We start from the raw sequence: 20,689 nt of genomic DNA, 5'->3' as shown, positions 1-20,689 counted from the left end.
TAGCAACAAATGCGGTGGCTTCCTACCATCTATTGAACTAGCAGTTGGCTCCAGAATCATGGTAATACGAAATTCGCAGAATAACCGGTATCTAGTGAATGGGTCGATGGGTACGGTTGTTGGTTTCAACTGGGACGAGCTAGCGAGGGACCAACATCATCAAGGAGATTTGCCATCGAGCATCAGGGTAAAATTTGATGACTTACGAATAGCTGGAACGCCGGATGGAATTTTCGACCTGAAACCGGCGGATGTAGTGTACACAGGAAAAAGAAACGAAGAAATCCAGCGGTGTATGTTACCCATTGTTCTGTGTTGGGCGGTAACGGTTCATAAAGTACAGGGGGTGACCGTAGACCAAGCAGTTATTTATTTAGGAGCGGAGATATTTGCACACGGACAGGCCTATGTTGCCCTTAGCCGAGTACGAACACTTGATGGGGTTGCCATTGTGGAGATGGACGACAACAAATTAAAAGCAAAGCCCACCGAGAAATTAGTTGTAGAGATGGCTAGGCTCCGAAGTTTGTAGTTATACATAGATATTTACATAACTTCGTACTGTTGAAAAATAAATATTTCCATTCCAACAAAACTTGATGCATATTTATTATGTTTACTATTTATGATTTAATGCATATATAATTTCACCAAAACTCTAGGTGAAAAGCGTCAAATAAGTGGGCGGTAAAACCGCTGAAAACTCTATTTTTTCAATAGTAGATCATTATATTGTTACGAAGAATTGAGAGAAAAAGCAAAAAACAAGGCGTAACATCTCTATTTAAACTTAATATGTCGCCTGAAAAAATAGGGGCAATTGCCTGTTTAATGACTTGATAAATAAGTGAATTTAATATTAACCTACTGCCATTTGGTTACTTCACAATTCAGTTTCTCCAGACCTAATTGATGTATTTTTAGTCGGAAGGCAGTTTTTAATAGCTATGTCAAAAATGATTTCAACAACAGTTTTTAAGTCATTTTAAATTATATGGATAAATAAACGCTCAGAAATGGATTGATAAAATCATTACAGGTATAAAAGGTATAACTTTGATTTAAGATATACCTACATAGGTCAATCTTGGCAATTTATATGAAAATAAACTAAACATTAAATTTACGTATTAAGTCATTGATCAAGCAATTGCCCCTATTTTTTCAGGCGACATATTAAGTTTAAATAGAGATGTTACGCCTTGTTTTTTGCTTTTTCTCTCAATTCTTCGTAACAATATAATGATCTACTATTGAAAAAATAGAGTTTTCAGCGGTTTTACCGCCCACTTATACTAGCGTTTCACTCATAAACTTAATGTGGCCGGAGCTAAATATTTATGCAAGTTGGTATCATTATGAAGTTATGCGCCCCATCATGATTGATTTGCGTATTATGTTTAGGTGACGGGGTATTAAGCAACGAAAGAAATAAAATGGTCGATGAAATTAAGGAAAATAATGCGGTTTTGTTTTATAAGTTTATTTGGAAATTTTATTAAGTATTCGAAATGTACGTAAATTTATTAGATAAGCAAGCTGAGACATAGTGAGTGAGTTGAGGCCGACCTCAACTCACTCACCATGTCTCAGCTTACGGAAAATAGAAACCATGCACCGTAAGAATGTTCGGTGGCCTGTCCATGGCTAGCTGGCCATAGTAATAATTATGTTTAAGTTGTAATAATTGATTAAATTTGATACTTGTCGATATCAGGGACAAAGCTATACATACTTCGATTATTAATTATGAGTATGAAAGAAGATAATGAATTAAGAAGAATTATTTTCAAAAACAAAAAATTACAATCGTTTGCATCTGGATAATCAATTTTATTTATTTTTCCGAAACTGTAAAGAACATGACACCTTATTTCGTACAGTCTCCTCTATTTGTACAATCAGGTAAGTCAGAACAAGGTCTGCAGTTTTCTGTCGCGAGGTCGAAGACATCGCCAACTCCTCTGCAATACCCATCCTCTATTTCCGAGTTCTTACTTTTTTGAAACGAATATTTTTTTGTGCACTTTTCTTCCGGCTTTTGTGTATACTCGCAAACGTCGGGAGCCAAGTCACACTCCTTTTCACGAAAATAATCTTCCTTCACCTTATCGTCGAGTTCATCCCACTTCGTACATTGTCCACCAGCTCTGCTACCTGTGAGTGGTTTGGTCCTATCGATCAGGTAACCTTCAGCACATGTCCCGCTCACCCACACCCCGGTGACATTTTTAAATGGATTTTCGTCTCGGTCTTGTTTACAGAAGAAATAGTGGGATGTTCTATTTGCGCACCAATCGCATTGATTGCAATCCACCTTGAATGGATTGCACTCATTGCCTAAACATTTATTTACATTTATTTTTCATATAAAATAAGAAAGTGGATTCATGTTAGAAATTTCGATGTTATTATGTATTACCGGGTACTAAAGTTCGGCAAGGTGCAGGAGACGCAGTGGAATCAGGATTCTCTGGTGTAGTTGGTTCATCTGGTTTTGGAGTCGTTACTGGTGGCGGCACGTCTGTCGTCACGTCTGTCGGCCAGGCATGGCAATCAGCATCTTTCGGCCACTCGCACCAATCTTTGGCTGGAAGGTACACCAAGTATTTTGAGCCTTGACATCCGTTAACGTTGTTCATGTCGCAGTCACCACATGCCTGAATTTTGAAATAAATTGTAAAACCGTCTTGTTACACATATGAAATATGTTTCTAGTCATTCTTGATAAGTAAATACATATGAGAATTTTGTAATAAATTGTTAAACTCGCCATATCAGCAGTGCGGCCATTGTGACACGTGATGAAGCGGGTACAATCGAACGGGTGGAGATAATTGCCGTCCGGCTTCCCGGCGCAGTTGTAGTAGGTGACGTCGTCGTAGTTGGGACGACTTCGGGGGGCAGATCTGCCTGGGTTCTCTTCGCTCTTGGCTGCATGAAATAAAATTGAAGTAATTTTTTAAAATTATTTCCGAAATATATTTGTTTTTACTAAACCTACCGGAAGCTATGGCCGCAAGTGCGACCAAAACTAGTACTATGGTCTTCATAATGGTGGTGTGTCGTGTGTCGTTGCGGGAATGATGTCCAGAATGATGAACGAAGCCTTTTATATGCAATTGCACCCCATGTTTCGAACAGTAAAGTTATCTTCGTCTGGATTAATTAAATTGAAATAATTATGCACACTCCTTAAGTTTTATGAGGGGGTGGATCATTATCATCCTTTACATACTTGCAATAAAACTACATAATCATCACATAAACATTTTTGTGTGTGGTTAGTTAACAAAATACACATGCAGATGTAACTCGTAGTTCGGTAGTTAGCACACAAACTGATAACGTAGCTTAAGTTATATGGCAGTCACTCACATAAATAACACACACCACAAACTTTAACTTTGCAGAATTGATCCTGAAAGACTTTAAGTCTTACAGATTCTACATGTGTGCTAATAATTAATGCGTCGCATTTTTAGGATGATGTACGATGAGTAATTACATGAATATTAAAATTCGCTCCATAATAAATAATATACGTAACAATTTGAATTTTCTATATTCTGTAATCATTTGTATTTTTTCTTTATTGACCTACCAAAGTCCAATAAGTGTGTGCAGAAGTCTTTTTTTTGCAGACGTAACGTCAACCTACAGGTAATTATAATATTATTGTGTAAATATATATATAGTAAATCTTGTGTAATAATTTCGCAATAAATTTTACAACCGGGAATTCTTTGTATTTCGAGGGATTAGTTCAAATAATAAACAGCTCCCGCTTGTTAACTTATGCGCACTTCTTTTAACTAGGTATAATTATTGGTTATGTCATTTTTACGATGGTTTTCCCACTCAAAACCAATTAATCCTACATAATTCTTACAGCGAAAAATTAGGGGATTAAATTAACTTAATCAATTTTTTGTCGGATGTTTCGGGTTGCCTGCCGCATATAAATACAGCTCGATTCGAACGTTCGGTATCATATCATTCCAGAGTTCTTCTTGATAAAGAAGTAGCTTCCTACTCCACAGTTAAACATGTTGACCAAGAGCTTGATTCTAGTTCTTGCCGCAGTTTGCGTTGCATCTGCAGGTAGCTATTCATTAATAAATTTCAATTCTCCAATGACTTTTCCTAAAATTTTGAAACAAAACTTTTTCTGTTCTCCATAGCTCCAGCCGATGAACCCGCAACGAAGGAGATCACAGAGGAATGTAGTAAAATAGTTGACGGTAAATTCACTTTCTAACTTCTTATGAAGACATAAATATATATAAATGGACAGAAAATGCAAATATATATAAATACACATCAATCCCCAGGCAGCCCATGCGATCCAAAAGCTGTTGACTGTGCACAATGCGATTGGTGCGAAGATAGAGTATCTTCTTACTACCGCTGTGTACAAGTGCGACCGGAAAATCCATTTAAACCAGTTACCGGGTATTGGAGTAGGGAGAATTGCACCCATGGATATCTTGTCGACCCCACAAAACCTCTCACAGGACAGACTGCCGGCGGACAATGTGTCGCGTGGGACGATCTCCATGCTGACACGAAAAAAGCTTACTTAAGTCAAGAAAGGTGCAACCTTCCCCCCAAACTTTGTATTTATGGACAAGACGAGGACGACGAGTGCACAAAAAACTACTGGTTCCAAGAAGATCCATGGGTATCCAGGGTTGATCAAAGCTGCCAAGGAGCAGGAGACGTTTTTCACCTTGAATCGGAAAATTGCGGACCTTGTGGAGATGCTTGTACTGGGAAAGGAAGTTGCTAGTGGGAACTTTGAGAGCTAGCAGTGTCTGATGCATTGTAAAAATTTAATGAGCTTCCAGCTATCTTTCGACAAACACCTTAAATTTTTCTTCTTTAACCTTCCACGCTTTTGTGCCTCAAAAAGAAATTTGATCAGTTAGGCGAAACGTGCAACAATTTTGGAAATTTTACTTAATTGATATTTTGTCGAAAATCCATGCATTAATAAACACCTTAACAGAAATCTAGTATTATCTATTCCTTTGAATATTTAAATCGAATAAATGTGACATCAATTGTCGTGAAACGCACTTTTAAACACTTTTAAACCTTTCTAAAATAACCTACAAAACGGTACGTGCTTTGATTGCTTTGCATAAGTACAATACCAAATTGTTTATCAATTCTTCTTTACTCTCTCTTACCACTCTGCTCTGCCTTTCCAAATATATTTATAATGGACAACAATGCAACGATTTCTCTAGAAATTATTTCCATTTTAACCAGGTTCACCTAAATCATAATAACGTATTTAGGAACTATCTGTATTTAATCGCTCCTAAAAAAACTGGATACTTTTATATTTAATTTGCTGTATTTATCCATGTTCATATATTCATCAAAAACCGAGTCTTCAAATTTTGAACAAGATGATGACAATTATTTACTGGACGCTCCCTTAACACCAGGATATTTAATTTATTTGGCTCGATCGGAATTAGATAGTCGTGCTAAATTAGGCATTTATAACGACGTCAGAAATGCGGAACAACCAGAGCTCGTTAATCAGTTAATTAATAAAATTTATAATTCCTAATTTGCCCAAGTTTAATTCACATTTAAATATTTCCAGATATCTGGAAGATTACAACTCCACCTCTGCTCGCCTGCTTGCGTGCAAAGGAGAAAAAACTAATAGCTGGTCAAAAGCCGTGGAAATTGTCAAAAATCCGATCGCGGTGTACAGAATGATGCGAAGATATGTTTACGTATTGAAACCTATTTGGTCACGATTGAATTCCACAAATGAAATGGGTAAATTACTTAGCACGTAACTGCTGAATATTCTTATTTTTTTAAATCGTGTCATCACCGTTAGATTTTCTTCCCAATTTGTACGGAGCCGTCACCCCAACAATTGATGATTTTTACGAGACTATAGAATCCATTCTTAATTTGCAACAATTTTATGATTTTAACCCGATGGAGGTAGTTATATGCAAAATGTGTATGTTTGTAAATATCCTAATTAAGTATTACATATTTCTTGTTTCTGCAGTTTTCACACGGCCTAATTCTAAACCTTCAGACAAATATTACACTTAATGCGACTCACACTTACGAAATAGCAAAGTACGCCTTAAAACAGAATAAATATTCTTTATCGCTGGCTTGGTTTATGGCAACAATGGAATTGAATCAGGATCCAGAAATTATTCCATGGGAAGAAATCGAGGGCCAAATTGAGACACTTGTCCAAGAAGTTGACCAACCAATTAAAAAATAAGTATCTTATTTCGCACTGGCATAAGTTCATATTCGCAAACTTTTTTGCACAGCACGACGCAACTCACGCCGAATTCGCCCACGATGAAAAGCAAGGAACTTATTATTTCCATGAAAAATTAGCCAATAACCCAAGTTCTCTACGTATGCGAGATATCCATTACAAAACAAAGTTTGGTGTACGTCCTTCCGGGCAAGATTCGTACGCCAGTGTGACAGCATATTACAATCTTATGGGAATTTGCAGTGGCGATTCATTCCTGGTATATAATTTTAATCAATTTCCTAACTCCTTTAATACATATAAACATTTACCTATCTGCAGAGTGAAACCGATCGTGCCAAATTATTTTGCAAACTATCTACAAAACCGCATCCGTTCTTCATCTTAAACCCGATAAAACTGGAGGTAAGGAGTTGGTCCCCGTATGTGGCCGTGTTTCATGAAGCCATCCCAAAATCAATCCTCGGCTACTTTTGGTCATCTACTGTTTCCCTCTTTCTCAATGCGACCAACCCAACGACGGAAATATTAAAGACACAATCTGGCGAAGCGGTCAATATTTTGGAAGATTTAAATGTTCCAGACGATCCCAGAGATGGGGTCAAGTATCGCATCAAGCCTGCAATGTCAGTAGCGCGTAAGGACGAATACATTATTAAATTCAACAATCCACCAATTAATCTGATTACGTAATTATTTCAGATTTCACGGATGAGCAAGCAGGGGAAAGATTTTTAAATTATGCCGAAATGCTGACAGCCCTTAATGTCAAGGGCGAAGGAGCAGATACGTTTCGGGTAAATCAGTACCTTCACGGAAATCCGCTGAGGATACATTGCGATCACTTGCAAGGACATAATGACGCATTTACAGAGGAACAAGGAGATAGGATTGTGTCATTTCTTGTTTTTGTAAGTTTGATTTTTTGAATACGAAAATTCATAAGAAAATTCGTTATCAAATTATACAAAATATTTTTGACAGTTGACTTCTCCCGAAGTGGGAGGAGGGACAGCATTTCCAAATCTTGGGTTTAAAGTTGAGCCTGCAATGGGAACTGTAATTTATTGGGATTCTGCACTAACTGATGGATCCTGTGATTTCCGAATGGCACATGAAGGTTGTTACGCGGCACATGGCTTGAGGTGGACATCCGTCAAATTGATTCGACAAAAGGCTAACATTCTGAAAAAGACTTGTTCGACACGGGAAGGCTATTGGAACAACGACTACTAAAGTACAATTTCGACCCTGCGTATAACCAAAACGAAGCTTGGACGGGACAAAAAGGGATATACAAATAATTTAAAAATCATAAACAAATTTTACACAAATAATTTAAACCTGCTCATTAACTTTTACTGATTAAATAAATCCGTAATTTTATTTTCGTTCTTTTACAAATATTTTTAGAGTTGTGAATGCATAACTTTATAATTGCTCAATAAGTTTGATTATATTAATTACATATGTATGTAATAAAGACGTATAAAGTTTCTCATATTCAATATTTCATATTTTATGCTCTACATTTTTCTGCATTAAACTTGGTTTAGCCGAGCCGACCCACAAAAGTTTGATTAATAATTGAGCAAGTCACGGCGTCTGGATACGGCGTCTTTATTAAAATTCAAAACTTCGAAAAAAGTTATCTATACTATAATTATTTTAATTGCCTAAATACATTTTTGTAAATGGGAACACACAATACTATCTAATTTATATGGATGTTGAAATTTTGAAGTCGAGTAGGATTACATAATTTTTGCACCAATCATTACAAATGTTAATGTATCGCAAAATATGAATGGGTACATTTTCTGGCAGTTCAAATTTTTTAGGCCAACATTTTATGATGTTGAAACGAAACTCTAGCCGAGTCAAGCCAGCTAAAAGCTCGGCTTATGAAGAGCACTAATAAATTTATCGCTACAACTCCCAAACATAAACCGCAATTTAATATTATGGAAAAACTTGGACAACTGTCATAAGATATTGAATTATGAAAATGAAATTATTTATTCCCTGAATGATCACAAAGTTTTTTGAAATACATTTGAACGACAAATTGATCAACGTCTCCTTCGTCCATGGTATGGAGGGTGTGCCCCTGTGGTGGTGAAAAAATATTAAGTGTTAATTTTTTATAAAAATTTTATAAACATACATAAAAGATGAACTCTTACCTCGACCGTAACAATAGTCCGGGCAGTGTCTCTTGAATCGAGAAAGTGTGTCCCCTACACCACCTCCATCGACTTCGTCATTACCTACACCTTGGAAATTAGAAATTCAGAAATTAGAAACCAGATAATTCAACTCCTTCTTTATAAAAATCCAGAATGAATTAAAATATCTACCTTCTTCCGCCCATGGAAATGGAATCGGTTCGGGATCGGCTGCCACCAGCACGACGGACACGACTAGGACGACAAGACAACTCAGGAGAAGCTTCGACGCCATATTTGAACTGATTTTACTTGTGTAAAGGAATTAAGATGTTTGTCTGGTGGAGCTGGGATTTGAAGTGTTTTGAATATTCGAATTATTCGCTGTTTATAAAGGAATTAAGCAAGGTCAAATAATTGAGTAAAAAGCGCTTTCATTTGTATTTTGAAACCAAAATGACGAGAGTAATCAACAGATTATAAACTTTCAAAAACAATTATGTAATCAAAAATAAGGTTGATTCATTCATTCATTTGTGAAACACAATACCAATTGTTTATCAATGAATATGTAAATCACGTAAAACAGTGAAAGTTTTGTGTCGTGTAGCAATGCCGGAATTTCAAATTAAATTATGAATAAGGTTGAAAGTTATTTTTAAGCACGATAAAAAATGCCGTAAAATCGGAAAATTTTAACCAATGGGGCAAATGATTTTACCTAAACGTAATATCTACATTTGTTAATATTATTACACGCAATCTTAAATATATAGTTTTTTTTCGCGTTGTGTATTGCTGTTTCGATTTGATCTGTACACTTGTGGTTACAGGAAAACATAAAAAGCACGTAAAATCCGACATGTATGTACATATGCATACATATATACATAAATATTTACATTAGGCTCATCATGATCTTGAAGAAATGAAAGATACCCACGTACATGAGCCAACGTACTTTGAAACTTTTAAATAAACGATGCAAATGTTAGACTTTCTCCCTGCATGCATACTTTTATAGTTTTATGCGTTTCCCTATTTGATGAGGCTACAAACTACAAAACGAGCAAACAGGTCTTTCCGAAGATTGAACTAAAATTGAAAATTCATCCCAAGAATGGACGGATATGGAGGAAGGTGATGAACCCAAAGTAAAGGTATCAATAAAATATGGAGATAAAATTGAATCCATTTCATCCCTTTACGAATTTTCCTCACAAGTCAGGACAGGAAAAGGTTATGTTTACTTTATGTTTTAAACATTTGCTTTCCGGGTATTTTTCTACATTTTTCCTCTCCCACAAAATAGATGAGCACATATTTGCATCTGCAGATGATCTGTTCTCTGCACTTGATATTTCTAGTCATACATATCTTGTTTGTGCAAGAAAATCAGATAAAAAGGAAATTTTGTTTGCTTTTGTGTATGTAAATGTATTGCTCGATGCTTTCCAACAAATTTAGTTCAGGTATCCTGTGGCATTTTAGGAATGAAAATCTGTCTCTTGGATATTTGAGATTTTTTCCACTTGTAACAATGAAGTTATGATTGTCATTAGGATAACACAGAGAACTTGTATAAATTTGCATGAGATATTGGTGACGGTTGGTTTGTGGCCGTAAAAACAGGAAAGGCTTCCAAACCAGAAAAGGGAAAGCCTCGTACGTATCAGATATCCTCCTGATCTGTGAATCTCATTCGGAATGAGGCATATTTTTTATTCCCGTCGTTGCCGTTCAAGATATTTGACTTATGCCGATAGCTCGTTTTAACTAAAAAGATGAATGTCATTATGTTTTATTTACCGGCCAGGCTATGATTTTGTGAATTATGGTCATTTCTCGTCGTCACCACTTTCCTTATTTTATACGTCCCATGTTGAGGACAAGGCCTGGTCATGAGTTCATTTTACTAGCATTTATTAAGTGGTGGGTGAATTTGGAAAAAGATGCCTTCATGTTAAGGACAGAACAGTACCATTCCTTATTTTTTGTTTTACATCCATGCTTATCTCCTCCTCCACTGCTACATATGAACCAGAGCCATAGTAAAAATTCTACATAAAATTATAAGCCTGGCATAAAATCTGGAAACAGTGAATGCCGCAATCCTTTTAGCTCTTGGTAAATTTACGACGTGATTTTGCCTAACAAAAGAATCCGAATCTGTTTTTTTTAGGATTTTATGTAGAATTGAATCGGACAGATGAATGGAAAAGTATGGAGCCATGAATCAGATCCAGACTACATAGATTATTCTGGACATTTTCAAGTGAAATTGATGCATCTTGAACCCCGTTGTCGCCCAAATAGACGGACCGAGTCAATGTCCCATCACACTATTAAATATTACGTCAAAACCACGGTGCAACCCTTCAGTCTCCAATGTCCCCTGGTCCACTACGGAAGTATAATACACCGTTTATCTCCTTCTCCTTGGATGTGCTGGCTGGATGTGAAATATTTGACCAAGAGGCTCTTGGGAGGATGAGGACTGCTATCGGAAGTAGAAATGGGATGAGAAGTAGTAAAATATTCCCTGTCCACTTAAATTTGGGGAATAAATCTACCACAGCGAAACCGGTGACTTGGTTGGTCATCATGCAATCCACTCTCCATAAAAATTTTATATCTTCCACAATAAACTGATATCAAAGGGATATCAAGATCAAGTCGAGCCATTCATCAAACACTCGAGGGAAAAGAGGAGAAAGTTTAATTCAACCCGGTCAATAATATTTTCTGCCTACATGCATTGTTATCCACCTCGTTTTCCGTTTTTGTGAGTTGCATTGTTTGCTTAATACAAATGACCGCAGGGGGAAAAAAATGGGTTTGGTGTATGTACTATGTGTCCAATCTGGGATGGTAAATAGGGCATACTTAACTTGCATAGGTTTCCCCATTACGAATGTGAATTCAGGCGTTATTATCTATTGCCCCATTTGAAGTCTGTGGTGGACATGATAATTTCCTGGCAATTCTTCCAAAAGATAAAAGTCTACCAAATTGCCGCCCAGGAGTTGAATAAGAGACAAGAAAAGACTCTGAATTTTTGGTTAACAGGTCAATTTACAAATCATAAAGATGAATTGGTCAGATAAAAAATAGCTGTAATATATTTACATAGTACAGTACACTTCTACGTCAAAAACTACAATTTCAAGAGAAAATTGAGAATATTAAGTAGTACGCAATCTTCTAAATGAAAAACCTAGCCGGGATTAAAAATTCATGGCTTTCCTTGTATTTTGTAGGTTCGTTCAAGTTCAAGAAAACCTATAAAATCTTGTTTGCTTTAGAAATTACTTACTTCTGCCGTCCCACATGTATCTCATTTCAATCATTTAATAGCTTTCTAACCAAATGCACCCGTAATTTGAAACTAATCACAACCTTTCGCATTCTATCACATATTCTATCACAGTGAAAATTAAAGTGGTTATTAAACATGGAAAGCAAAACCACTAGTGTGTACACGTACATATTACACCTCATACAATCTCCCCCAATTATAAACCACCCTTGGATTTTATTAGTCTTGCTTTACAACCCTGCCGTCGGATATTAGTCCTCTTGTACTTTCGTAATTCGAACCCACTTCCCTTCTCTCCTGTCCCATCTCATTCACCGGAATGATATGATTTCACTCTTCTCTTCTTCATGCATCAAACAACATTAAGTAAACTTTGACAGCAACACTTCCTTATTTGCTCCCAAGTTATTTAAACAGAGGTTTTGGTTTGTGGTGTGGTGTCCGTTGTCATCGTGAGTCTAATGCACACCAATTTAATCCATTCCATTTCCTTCAAGTTTTACACCCGTCGTCAACTCACTTTCTCTTCATGCAAACACACAGAAAGGGGCATCTGAATAAAACCCTGTCATGTCTGGTTAGTCAACCACTTTTCTTTCACAAATTTGCGTCTAAAGTTTAGATATGGCTTTTCGGGTTGACATAACGCCTCGTGAACAATACTCACTAATAAGTACGTTTCATCCGCCGTCCGTCGGTGGTATGGCATCAGAAGAACAAAATACTGCACAACGAGGCGCCCCACCGTGAATACATTAACTTTTATCTCTCCGAAGAAAACCCGAAACTTTAACGCATCCCATTCATTTCCTGGAAGCAGGGTGTACTCGTATCCCTGGATGATTGTCTATGTACGTCGGTCTTGGTAAAGTAAATCGGTTTGGCCTTGCTGTCGAAGGGCGGAAGGGAATATGGAGACAAATACAAATGTGTGTCAAGATACATACATTCAGTTTCTGGTGGGATTCTGTTTATTAAAAATATTATGACTCGGATTCTTTATCAGGAGAAATGTAGATAAACGAGACAAATAAATGGGCAGGAATAAGCTGAAAGGCATCTGCATAACGGGCACAATTTGTACTAGGAAAAAGGGGCCGGATCGGATTCTATTAAAAAAAATAAGAGTTAAAAAAAGTCAGAGAAAATGCGACATGAAGGGGAAAATGAAAATTTTCTGCTTCTTATGGTTATTACTCGGCCAGAAATGCCACCAAGCAGATCGGAATATGTAATTCTATCCTGCTCCCCATTTGCATTGGGAACGAGAGAATCCACTTATCTCCAGATATGTCTCACTGATTGAAAATTACTTTACTTGGAATACCAATGGGAAATAAATGTCGCAAAGGAAGCATGCATGTAGGTAGGAAAAAAGTGTAATAAATTTCTGAGGGAACATGACACGATTTCATTTCTTCATGGGAATAAAGGAGAATAAAAAGTTTCATTTGAAATTCTATAATCCTTAACAGACTCTGCCACGGGTTACCCATTAGAAATGTAATAAAGTACAAAGGAGGAAATATTAATAAATCGTTTATTGGATAACTTTTTCTTAAAGTATATTAATTCACTGTCTTAAACAACTCTCACTCTTACGATTAGTTTCACTCAAATAGTATAGGAAATTTTATTTTCAATAAGTAAGAAGTGGAGAGGAAGTGGTGACAATGAATTTTAAATGTGAGGGACGACATGAATACATATCCGCACTCATTTCGTAAATTCAAGTTTACCATACAAATTTTGTATTTGTGGGCTAATTATGGGATAATGAACGATACGATTGCCGTGACTTTTTGCAAAGAAAATACATGGTATACAAGAGTAATAATAAATAAATCCCTGCATCCCATCTCTGGTATATGTAAATATGTATTTAGATTCTTCTGGGAATTAATTGAATAGCCCTCGTAATTATACAGTTTTTAAATACAAAAATTCAACCATAAAAATAAAGTTCGATTGTTGGCCAACTCCTCTCCACTTCACAGACACCAATGCAATGTCATTTATTTTGCAGGAAAGGTTCCGCCCCTGACGGACCACGCGACCCCCATTAATTCAAGCCTGACAATTTTAACTCATTAACTTCAATTAGGAACAATGAATAAAGTGCCTTGTTTGTCCAAATAAAGGGTGAACACTGGCTAATTTTTATTTGGACGAAGTGACGGACACGGCTTTTTTGACATCATCCCCCTCGAGACGCAACTAGGGTGAGATCGAGTCAGACCGTTCCCACAGGTTTAATTTGTCGTAGACGATCATAATGTTATGAGATCATGTGGATACTGTTGAACGATCGCAAAATCATCAATGCTACTCAATTGGAGGGTATTCTAATCCCATCTTTATATTTAAATAGTTCATCTATGCATATATCTTATATATCTGCATACACATATTTATATATTCAAGGAATAATTCAAAATTCACAAAACGATTCACTCACGTGGAGTGGGGACCGTGGTGTTGTTTGTTGCTGAAGTGAGCGAGTGTATGAATGAATTGGCAGGCGTCGATCTTGTATGTACTCGAGTTAAAAATGTGAAATAAATCAAAAACATATTGTTCCCTAAACTATTTATACCACGGCATCGTGAGTGTGTATGTATACATTTAAGTACTTTAAACGCCGTTATTGAGGTTTTTTGCCTCGATTCACATCCTTTTACTTTCACCGTGTAGATGTGTGAATGAATTCCCCGTGGACTAAATTTTTCACAGCCACTTCATTCATACCATGGATGGGTCATATTCAAATGCATTTTTTTTCACGGGAGGGCATGGGATATTAGTTTTATTATTGAGAAGGTACGACCCGCTTCGGTTTAATTTATGCGAAGTGCAATATGTTCAACGTAGCAGCAATGTCATGATGACTCTTCCAATTTATTTGTAGGGCTTAATTGTCCTCAATTTTTTAAATGGCACAGCCTCCTCCAGAGTATTATTAGTACAAAGCGACGTCAACTTTATATTCATATTCATGTTTGTGTGATTTATGTTATTTATTTGTGTCGGTGGCTCCGAATTAATTTAATATTTCCCAAGTTTCCTATGTGCATTTTACTGGTTTTATAATTTCATGGGATTTCACCGATTCTCAAATGTTTGAAAATAAATCACGGCTTTTAAAACTTGCGAATAAGGACATTTTTATTGAAATATTTCCGTGGTTGGTTTTATTTAGCTATTTTCAAGTATTTATTTTGGCAAGTGGACTAGATGGAACATCCTGGTTCCTGTAAATCTAGCTATTTTCAAGCTCCTAATTAAGTTGAATTGGCTTTAAAATTGTGGGTGACACTGGATGTGGGGGGAGTGGAACAGAAAGTCTAGATAGTCGAGTGACTGATTGATTAGTGCAACTCGTCGGAGTAATGGGGAAGAATGGAAGATAAAACACAAAGCAACGCAACTGCATAATTACATTATCTGCAGACTATTTACTACAAAACTGTAAATATAAATTCTAATTCTTCCGTAGTTCATTGTAAAGTTTTCACGTGAACAGGAAAGAATTCCAACTTCGGAGATACTGTTTTCCAAGATGATTTGTAAAAGTTATTGCAGATTGAAGGGTCATATGTGAATTATCCAAAATGTCTGGAAAATCACCGTTGTGCCTGTTTTGGTGGCATATGAAAGAGGGACGACTTTAAGGATAACAAATGAACTTGACTCACTGGACACATGATGAAGTTTGAAAATCTCTAATCTGCTTATCAAATAATTTGGTACTGGATATGTCGGTCCTACATTTATATATCAAGTACATTATATACCTATATATACGTATGTACAGATATGTAGATACACATCCTGCACATACTCTATTTAAGTACACCACTAACTCAGTAAAAGTCTCACCTTATGTGGTGTTCATTGTGTTATTTTTATCTATGACTAATTAAAGTTTGCAGAACAAAGAATGCAGAAGGTTTTAATTATTAGTATTCTACTTATTTGCACGAGTGCAAAATTGCAAGACCTGTACCACGTCCAGAATAAATCCTATTTTTAGAGCGTATTACCTTCATTGCTCCCCCAAGCTAAACTTTCACATTGATCTGGAATGCATTTGTACATACTTGTGGGTGGGTATCGTTTATTAATAATTCGAGACATGCAAATGAGATTGACAGATCTATTTAAAGTCGATTGGTAAATTTACATGCAAACTCTTTGTTTGGTTTTAGTAACCATACGTGAATGTATTGTTCCATATTTTGTGTGTTTAGGTCAGCGTGGTGGCAGTAAATGCAGACCGACTTGTTATTAGCAAAAGATAAGCAAATGTCGATTATCAAATTTATTCACTCACTTATTCTCATTCCAAATATTCAATCTAAACCTCATATTTTTAAGCATTGTAGGCGGCTACGTTCAACTACAGGTTTCAAGGCTTTAATGCATTTGCCATAGGCTGCAAGAGAAAATCGTTGTTGTTTTGTAAAAAAAAAATATCCACGGAGCAAAATTGAAATACAGGAAGGAAGTGCAATGTAGTTACTTTTAGCTTGACATGTTCTTTGCTCGCACAAATTGATTGGGAGCTCATTTACTGCAACCTGTGTCTGTGCGACGGAGCACTTAATTGCATTTATTTGCTTATTGGACTACGGTCGGTGGGGATGATTGACAATTTTTGGATTACATATTTAATGAATCGCTTACACTAAAGGGTGGTTTATAAACCTGTTACATGTTATCATAAGCAGTACAAGTATTACTTTCACCTATGTACGTGTAAAATTGTATCGCATACACAAACAAAATCAATTGTGTTCACATGACCAGGTAAATAATTAGTCATGTAGGAAAGGGAACACCTATGTTTTAGTTGGCGTCTTGTCTCCGAGGAGAAACTCGGAGAATCTGTAGCAGCAAAACCAATGGATAAGAATCGTCGCGTCGTAAGGACCCCACCGGATGCAGAAGAACCTGGCGAAAGCATCGTCTTAAATTATTTCGGACAAATAAATAGCAATCCTTCTCCACGTCCAAATTCTGGCGAAAGATTAACAACAATTAACGAAGATTTGACCAACGAGGCAGATAAACCCATTCAAGTTGATCTCCAGAGTCATGAATGGATTGGAGCAGTCTTGGTCCCCTGTGATTCTGACACTTTCGACGCAATGACTGAGGTTCCGCTTGACGACGACATTGTTCTTCCTGAAATTGAAACCAACGTCCCCCAAATTGATACAGGAAATCTGGAGCAGAACGAGGTAAATTTGACTAACTTTTTTTTCATCTTATGCACATCTATAAGGGTATAAAATACACATAATCATCTACTCGTGGAAAATGCACAATGACTATTTAAATTCTTATTGGGAATAACTTCAGCATGACAAAGTTTGCTAGTAGAGAGAAATTAATAATAAATCTCACATTCCCCTAACCTTGCAGACAAGCCCCTCGTCGTCAACATCCCCACCATTTCTCCTCCCCGTTGGCAACGACGACGAAGAACTTTCACCCCCAACTCCCCCAAATCTGCCACGCAAATCCACAATGAGTGAATCTGGCCCAATGCATAATAGCAACGCAAATCCACCACAACCATCCAAACCCCCCGTCAAGCGGCCCCACACTTCCCCACATTTTAGGTCATCTCGACCAGCCCCATTCCGGCCACGGTCAGTTGGTTCAAATGATCTCGATCGAAATGTACTCCAAAGCCACGTCACTCCCAAGTCGCCTCAGCCCGTCGTTCTTGAGACATCTTATGCAACAAAAATTAAACAATTTTTCACCAACATTCGCTCAATTGGTGCTGCCCCTGTTTTGGAAGAAAGCTCAGTTTCTGACGAAACATCACCCCTTGAAAATCAAGGGCAAAATGAGCAAGTGAGCATTGACATGACACTTAGAAATCAGAATGAAGATGAGAATGTGGAAAAAGGTGAAAGAATTTCTACACCACTTGAAACTTTTGCAACCACGTCAAAAATTATGAGACCATTCTCCGCCTTGCGATCCACATTGTCAAACACAAATTTTCTCGTGTTTTCCACCCTTCACATTTCCGGGTTTGACCCAGGCGATGACCATTCTGAGAATGAGGTGGATGAAACTGATACAACAGCAGCGGAGGCTGAAGTTGACGATACCAACGTGCGGCCGGGTAAATCTCGCCCACAATCCGCTCCAGCATCCGTGCATCCTCTTGACATCAAAGAAAGTGATTTGGATGATAAGACGGAACAAAGTTCAGGATCTCCCCCTTCGGGATCTGCCATGGTTGCCAGTGTGGCCGGGGGTGGAATTGGTGGCCTTGTCCACCAATGGATGAATGTGCAGAAGGCAGGAAATCGTCTTAAGAACTTGGCAGAAGTTAAGAGGAACTTGTTCCTTGCCCCACTTCAGTTTTTTCAGGCCATAATCAACGTGGGAGCCTGCCTTGGCATATGTCCTTTCTTCATTGAGGAAGAGGGTGGAGTCTTCAAGCTGAAAAGCAACCCCATCCTCTCGGTAAGTATGGAAAGCGCTTTATTTACATTACGTTAGAGTTAATTGTGCATGCAAATTCTGATTTTCATTGCCTACAAATGCGGTGTTATGCACGTATGACGCGTGAGGTTAGATTAAGTGTTGGATATTAAAATGATGTCATTTATGGATTGGGTTCAATCATTTGTAGCGGTTGTGTCTTACTCACGGTATTCATATTCACACATTGTGAATAACCTGCATTGCACGAGGACGTGAAGTATATAATTATTATGGAAGAAAAGGGGTAAAAATTAATGATTTCTAACGAATGCCAAAGTATAGTCTGTAGTGTTTGTTGTATCTGTATGGTACGGACGCGACATGCACCACACGACATTGCCCAAGTCGCTAATACAACCACTCAATATTTTATTATGAAAAAAGTACATGCTAATTTGTGCTTACTTTCTCTTACCTTACATTAGCTACAATAAATTGTGATAGAGAAGTCCCGTTTTGTCACAATTTTTTTTGTCCTTTCAAATTAACACGTATTACTTATAAATTTGTCTCTTGTCCGCTCAGTTATAACACTAGCAATGGAACCCTTTTTCAGGCTACATCGATATTGATTAGCCAATTATATATTTTTTAATCAAAACAAAAATTAGGACTCACATGACGTTTATAAATATTTATGCTGAATGGCCCCATTGAAGAAAATTATTGGGGTCAAATTTCACACGTCCGCCTTGGGTTTTGCCTTCAAATATTCCGTAAAAATTTTGTGTCACTAACAATGAGGAGGTGTGAGGTGGTTATCGCCGATATCCACCGGACTAATTTTAAATTGTTCAGGTTCAAAAAAAAGTGGACCCGTATTTTTTCGTTTTCCTGAATGGGCATGTTTACGCCCTTGGCGGAATTTTCAAAAAAAAATTTCAGCCAAAATTCGGATTTTTAAAAACGCTGTAACTTTTCGAATTTTAACCCGATTTCAAAAAATAAACCCAATTTGTGTTCAGAATTACATCCCTGAAAATATTAAAATTCATTTTTAAAAAATTAAAAAATTTGATATTTTCATGCTATTTCTGAGTTTTTAGAAGCCCAAAAAACGGTAATTTTTTGAAAAATAAAAGTTTTTTAAAAATGAATTTTTATATTTTCGGGGATGTAATTCTGAACACAAATTGGGTTTATTTTTTGAAATCGGGTTAAAATTCGAAAAGTTACAGCGTTTTTAAAAATCCGAATTTTGGCTGAAATTTTTTTTTGAAAATTTCGCCAAGGGCGTAAATATGCTCATTCAGGAAAACGAAAAAATACGGGTCCACTTATTTTTGAACGTGAACAATTTAAAATTAGTCCGGTGGATATCGGCGATAACCACCTCACACCGTCGCATTGTAAGAAATCTTTAAATATATACAATTTGTATATACCTAGGTATCCTCAACCCGATTCCTATTTTTTGCACCCTGCTGACTGTGAATTTAACTATTATATTCTGATTATTACCTGATTCCTACATACTTCTTACAACCAGTTGACTATGAATTTCATCATTTAGGGATTTGTGATTGCCCTCGTCACTGCAGCCACAGCATTGCAGGCCTTCTTGACGAGTCAACTTTGGTGCCGTACAAACTTGAAAGAAGAGCCGGAAACTGCTGTGTATTTCGTGAAAATGGCGACAACCACATTGCTCCTGCTCAGCTACTTGTTTAGCATCACCATAAATCAAAGGAAATTTGGCAAAATGTACAAAAGCTTCAACATCCAGTCCGAGAAGGCAGTGGAAGATGCGAACCGGCGAAAAGTAATGGTACGCAATGAAAATATTTTGATATTTTTAAGAATTTGCAGACAAATTTATTAAAGCACTGAAGTTAAAGATACGTCATTCATATTTTCTTTAAAACACTTCTGAGATTTTATATCCTATTAAAGTACGTAGTTGTGTTCGTCGGATCTGTAAAAGTAGAAATCAAGAAATTGTTTATAATCATATACGTATATGTATATACAAAAATACGTTGAGACAATTACCACATTACTACGGTTTTGCTTATTCTATTATATTCATCCATGAATGCTTGATATGCAGCTTGACCTTCACAGGCCTTGACGCATGTCTGCTCTGCCGCAAGATGCCAGAAATTATTGTCGTCGCAGTCATGCCATGCAATGGCTGTTGCATGACATTTTTTCTTTGACTGGTCATATCGCCAACCCTTGCCATGTACTATAGTACATCCGGTCATGTTGTTTTTCAAACAACCTGCAATTAATTAATCAGATTAGGTGCCGCACAGCTAGTAAGGACATATTTTCTGGCTCACGCTCAGCTGGATAATCTTTTTTCCCATGACAATCTGAAAGCAAGAAAATAAAAACTATTGTAATACTAATGGTGATAATTTTTTGCATTCTAAAATCGAGAACAATATTGTTCGTCAGTTGACG

The 20,689-nt window shown here is 36.9% G+C and overlaps 2 protein-coding genes and 1 long non-coding RNA gene across 3 annotated transcripts; 1 reads left to right on the top strand and 2 right to left on the bottom strand.

Moving 5' to 3' along the window:
* Positions 1-1,803: 1,803 nt before the first annotated feature.
* On the bottom strand, positions 1,804-3,141 carry LOC110862441. The gene is made up of 4 exons (XM_022111640.2): positions 3,005-3,141; positions 2,774-2,934; positions 2,423-2,660; positions 1,804-2,340 (listed from the first exon to the last, which is right to left on the bottom strand). Exons 1-4 carry the CDS (start codon positions 3,051-3,053, stop codon positions 1,871-1,873), a joined length of 918 nt encoding a protein of 305 aa, XP_021967332.1. The 5' UTR covers positions 3,054-3,141; the 3' UTR covers positions 1,804-1,870.
* An 836-nt stretch (positions 3,142-3,977) lies between these two features.
* LOC110862436 (prolyl 4-hydroxylase subunit alpha-2) lies at positions 3,978-7,718 on the top strand. Its single transcript, XM_035845547.1, has 8 exons — positions 3,978-4,104; positions 4,185-4,244; positions 4,335-5,805; positions 5,870-5,979; positions 6,050-6,539; positions 6,602-6,917; positions 6,983-7,191; positions 7,265-7,718. Exons 5-8 carry the CDS (start codon positions 6,423-6,425, stop codon positions 7,514-7,516), a joined length of 894 nt encoding a protein of 297 aa, XP_035701440.1. The 5' UTR covers positions 3,978-4,104; positions 4,185-4,244; positions 4,335-5,805; positions 5,870-5,979; positions 6,050-6,422; the 3' UTR covers positions 7,517-7,718.
* Positions 7,719-20,093: 12,375 nt separating this feature from the next.
* Positions 20,094-20,689, bottom strand: LOC118433554. Its single transcript, XR_004833436.1, has 3 exons — positions 20,566-20,689; positions 20,273-20,504; positions 20,094-20,195 (listed from the first exon to the last, which is right to left on the bottom strand). It is a non-coding gene; the product is annotated as an uncharacterized LOC118433554 (long non-coding RNA).

This window comes from Folsomia candida, unplaced genomic scaffold, assembly GCF_002217175.1.
Source record: "Folsomia candida strain VU population unplaced genomic scaffold, ASM221717v1 Fcan01_Sc057, whole genome shotgun sequence".
Classification (NCBI taxonomy): Eukaryota; Metazoa; Arthropoda; class Collembola; order Entomobryomorpha; family Isotomidae; genus Folsomia; species Folsomia candida.
The sequence above is the reverse complement of the archived record's forward strand: the minus strand, read 5'-3'. Positions and strand labels throughout refer to the sequence as shown.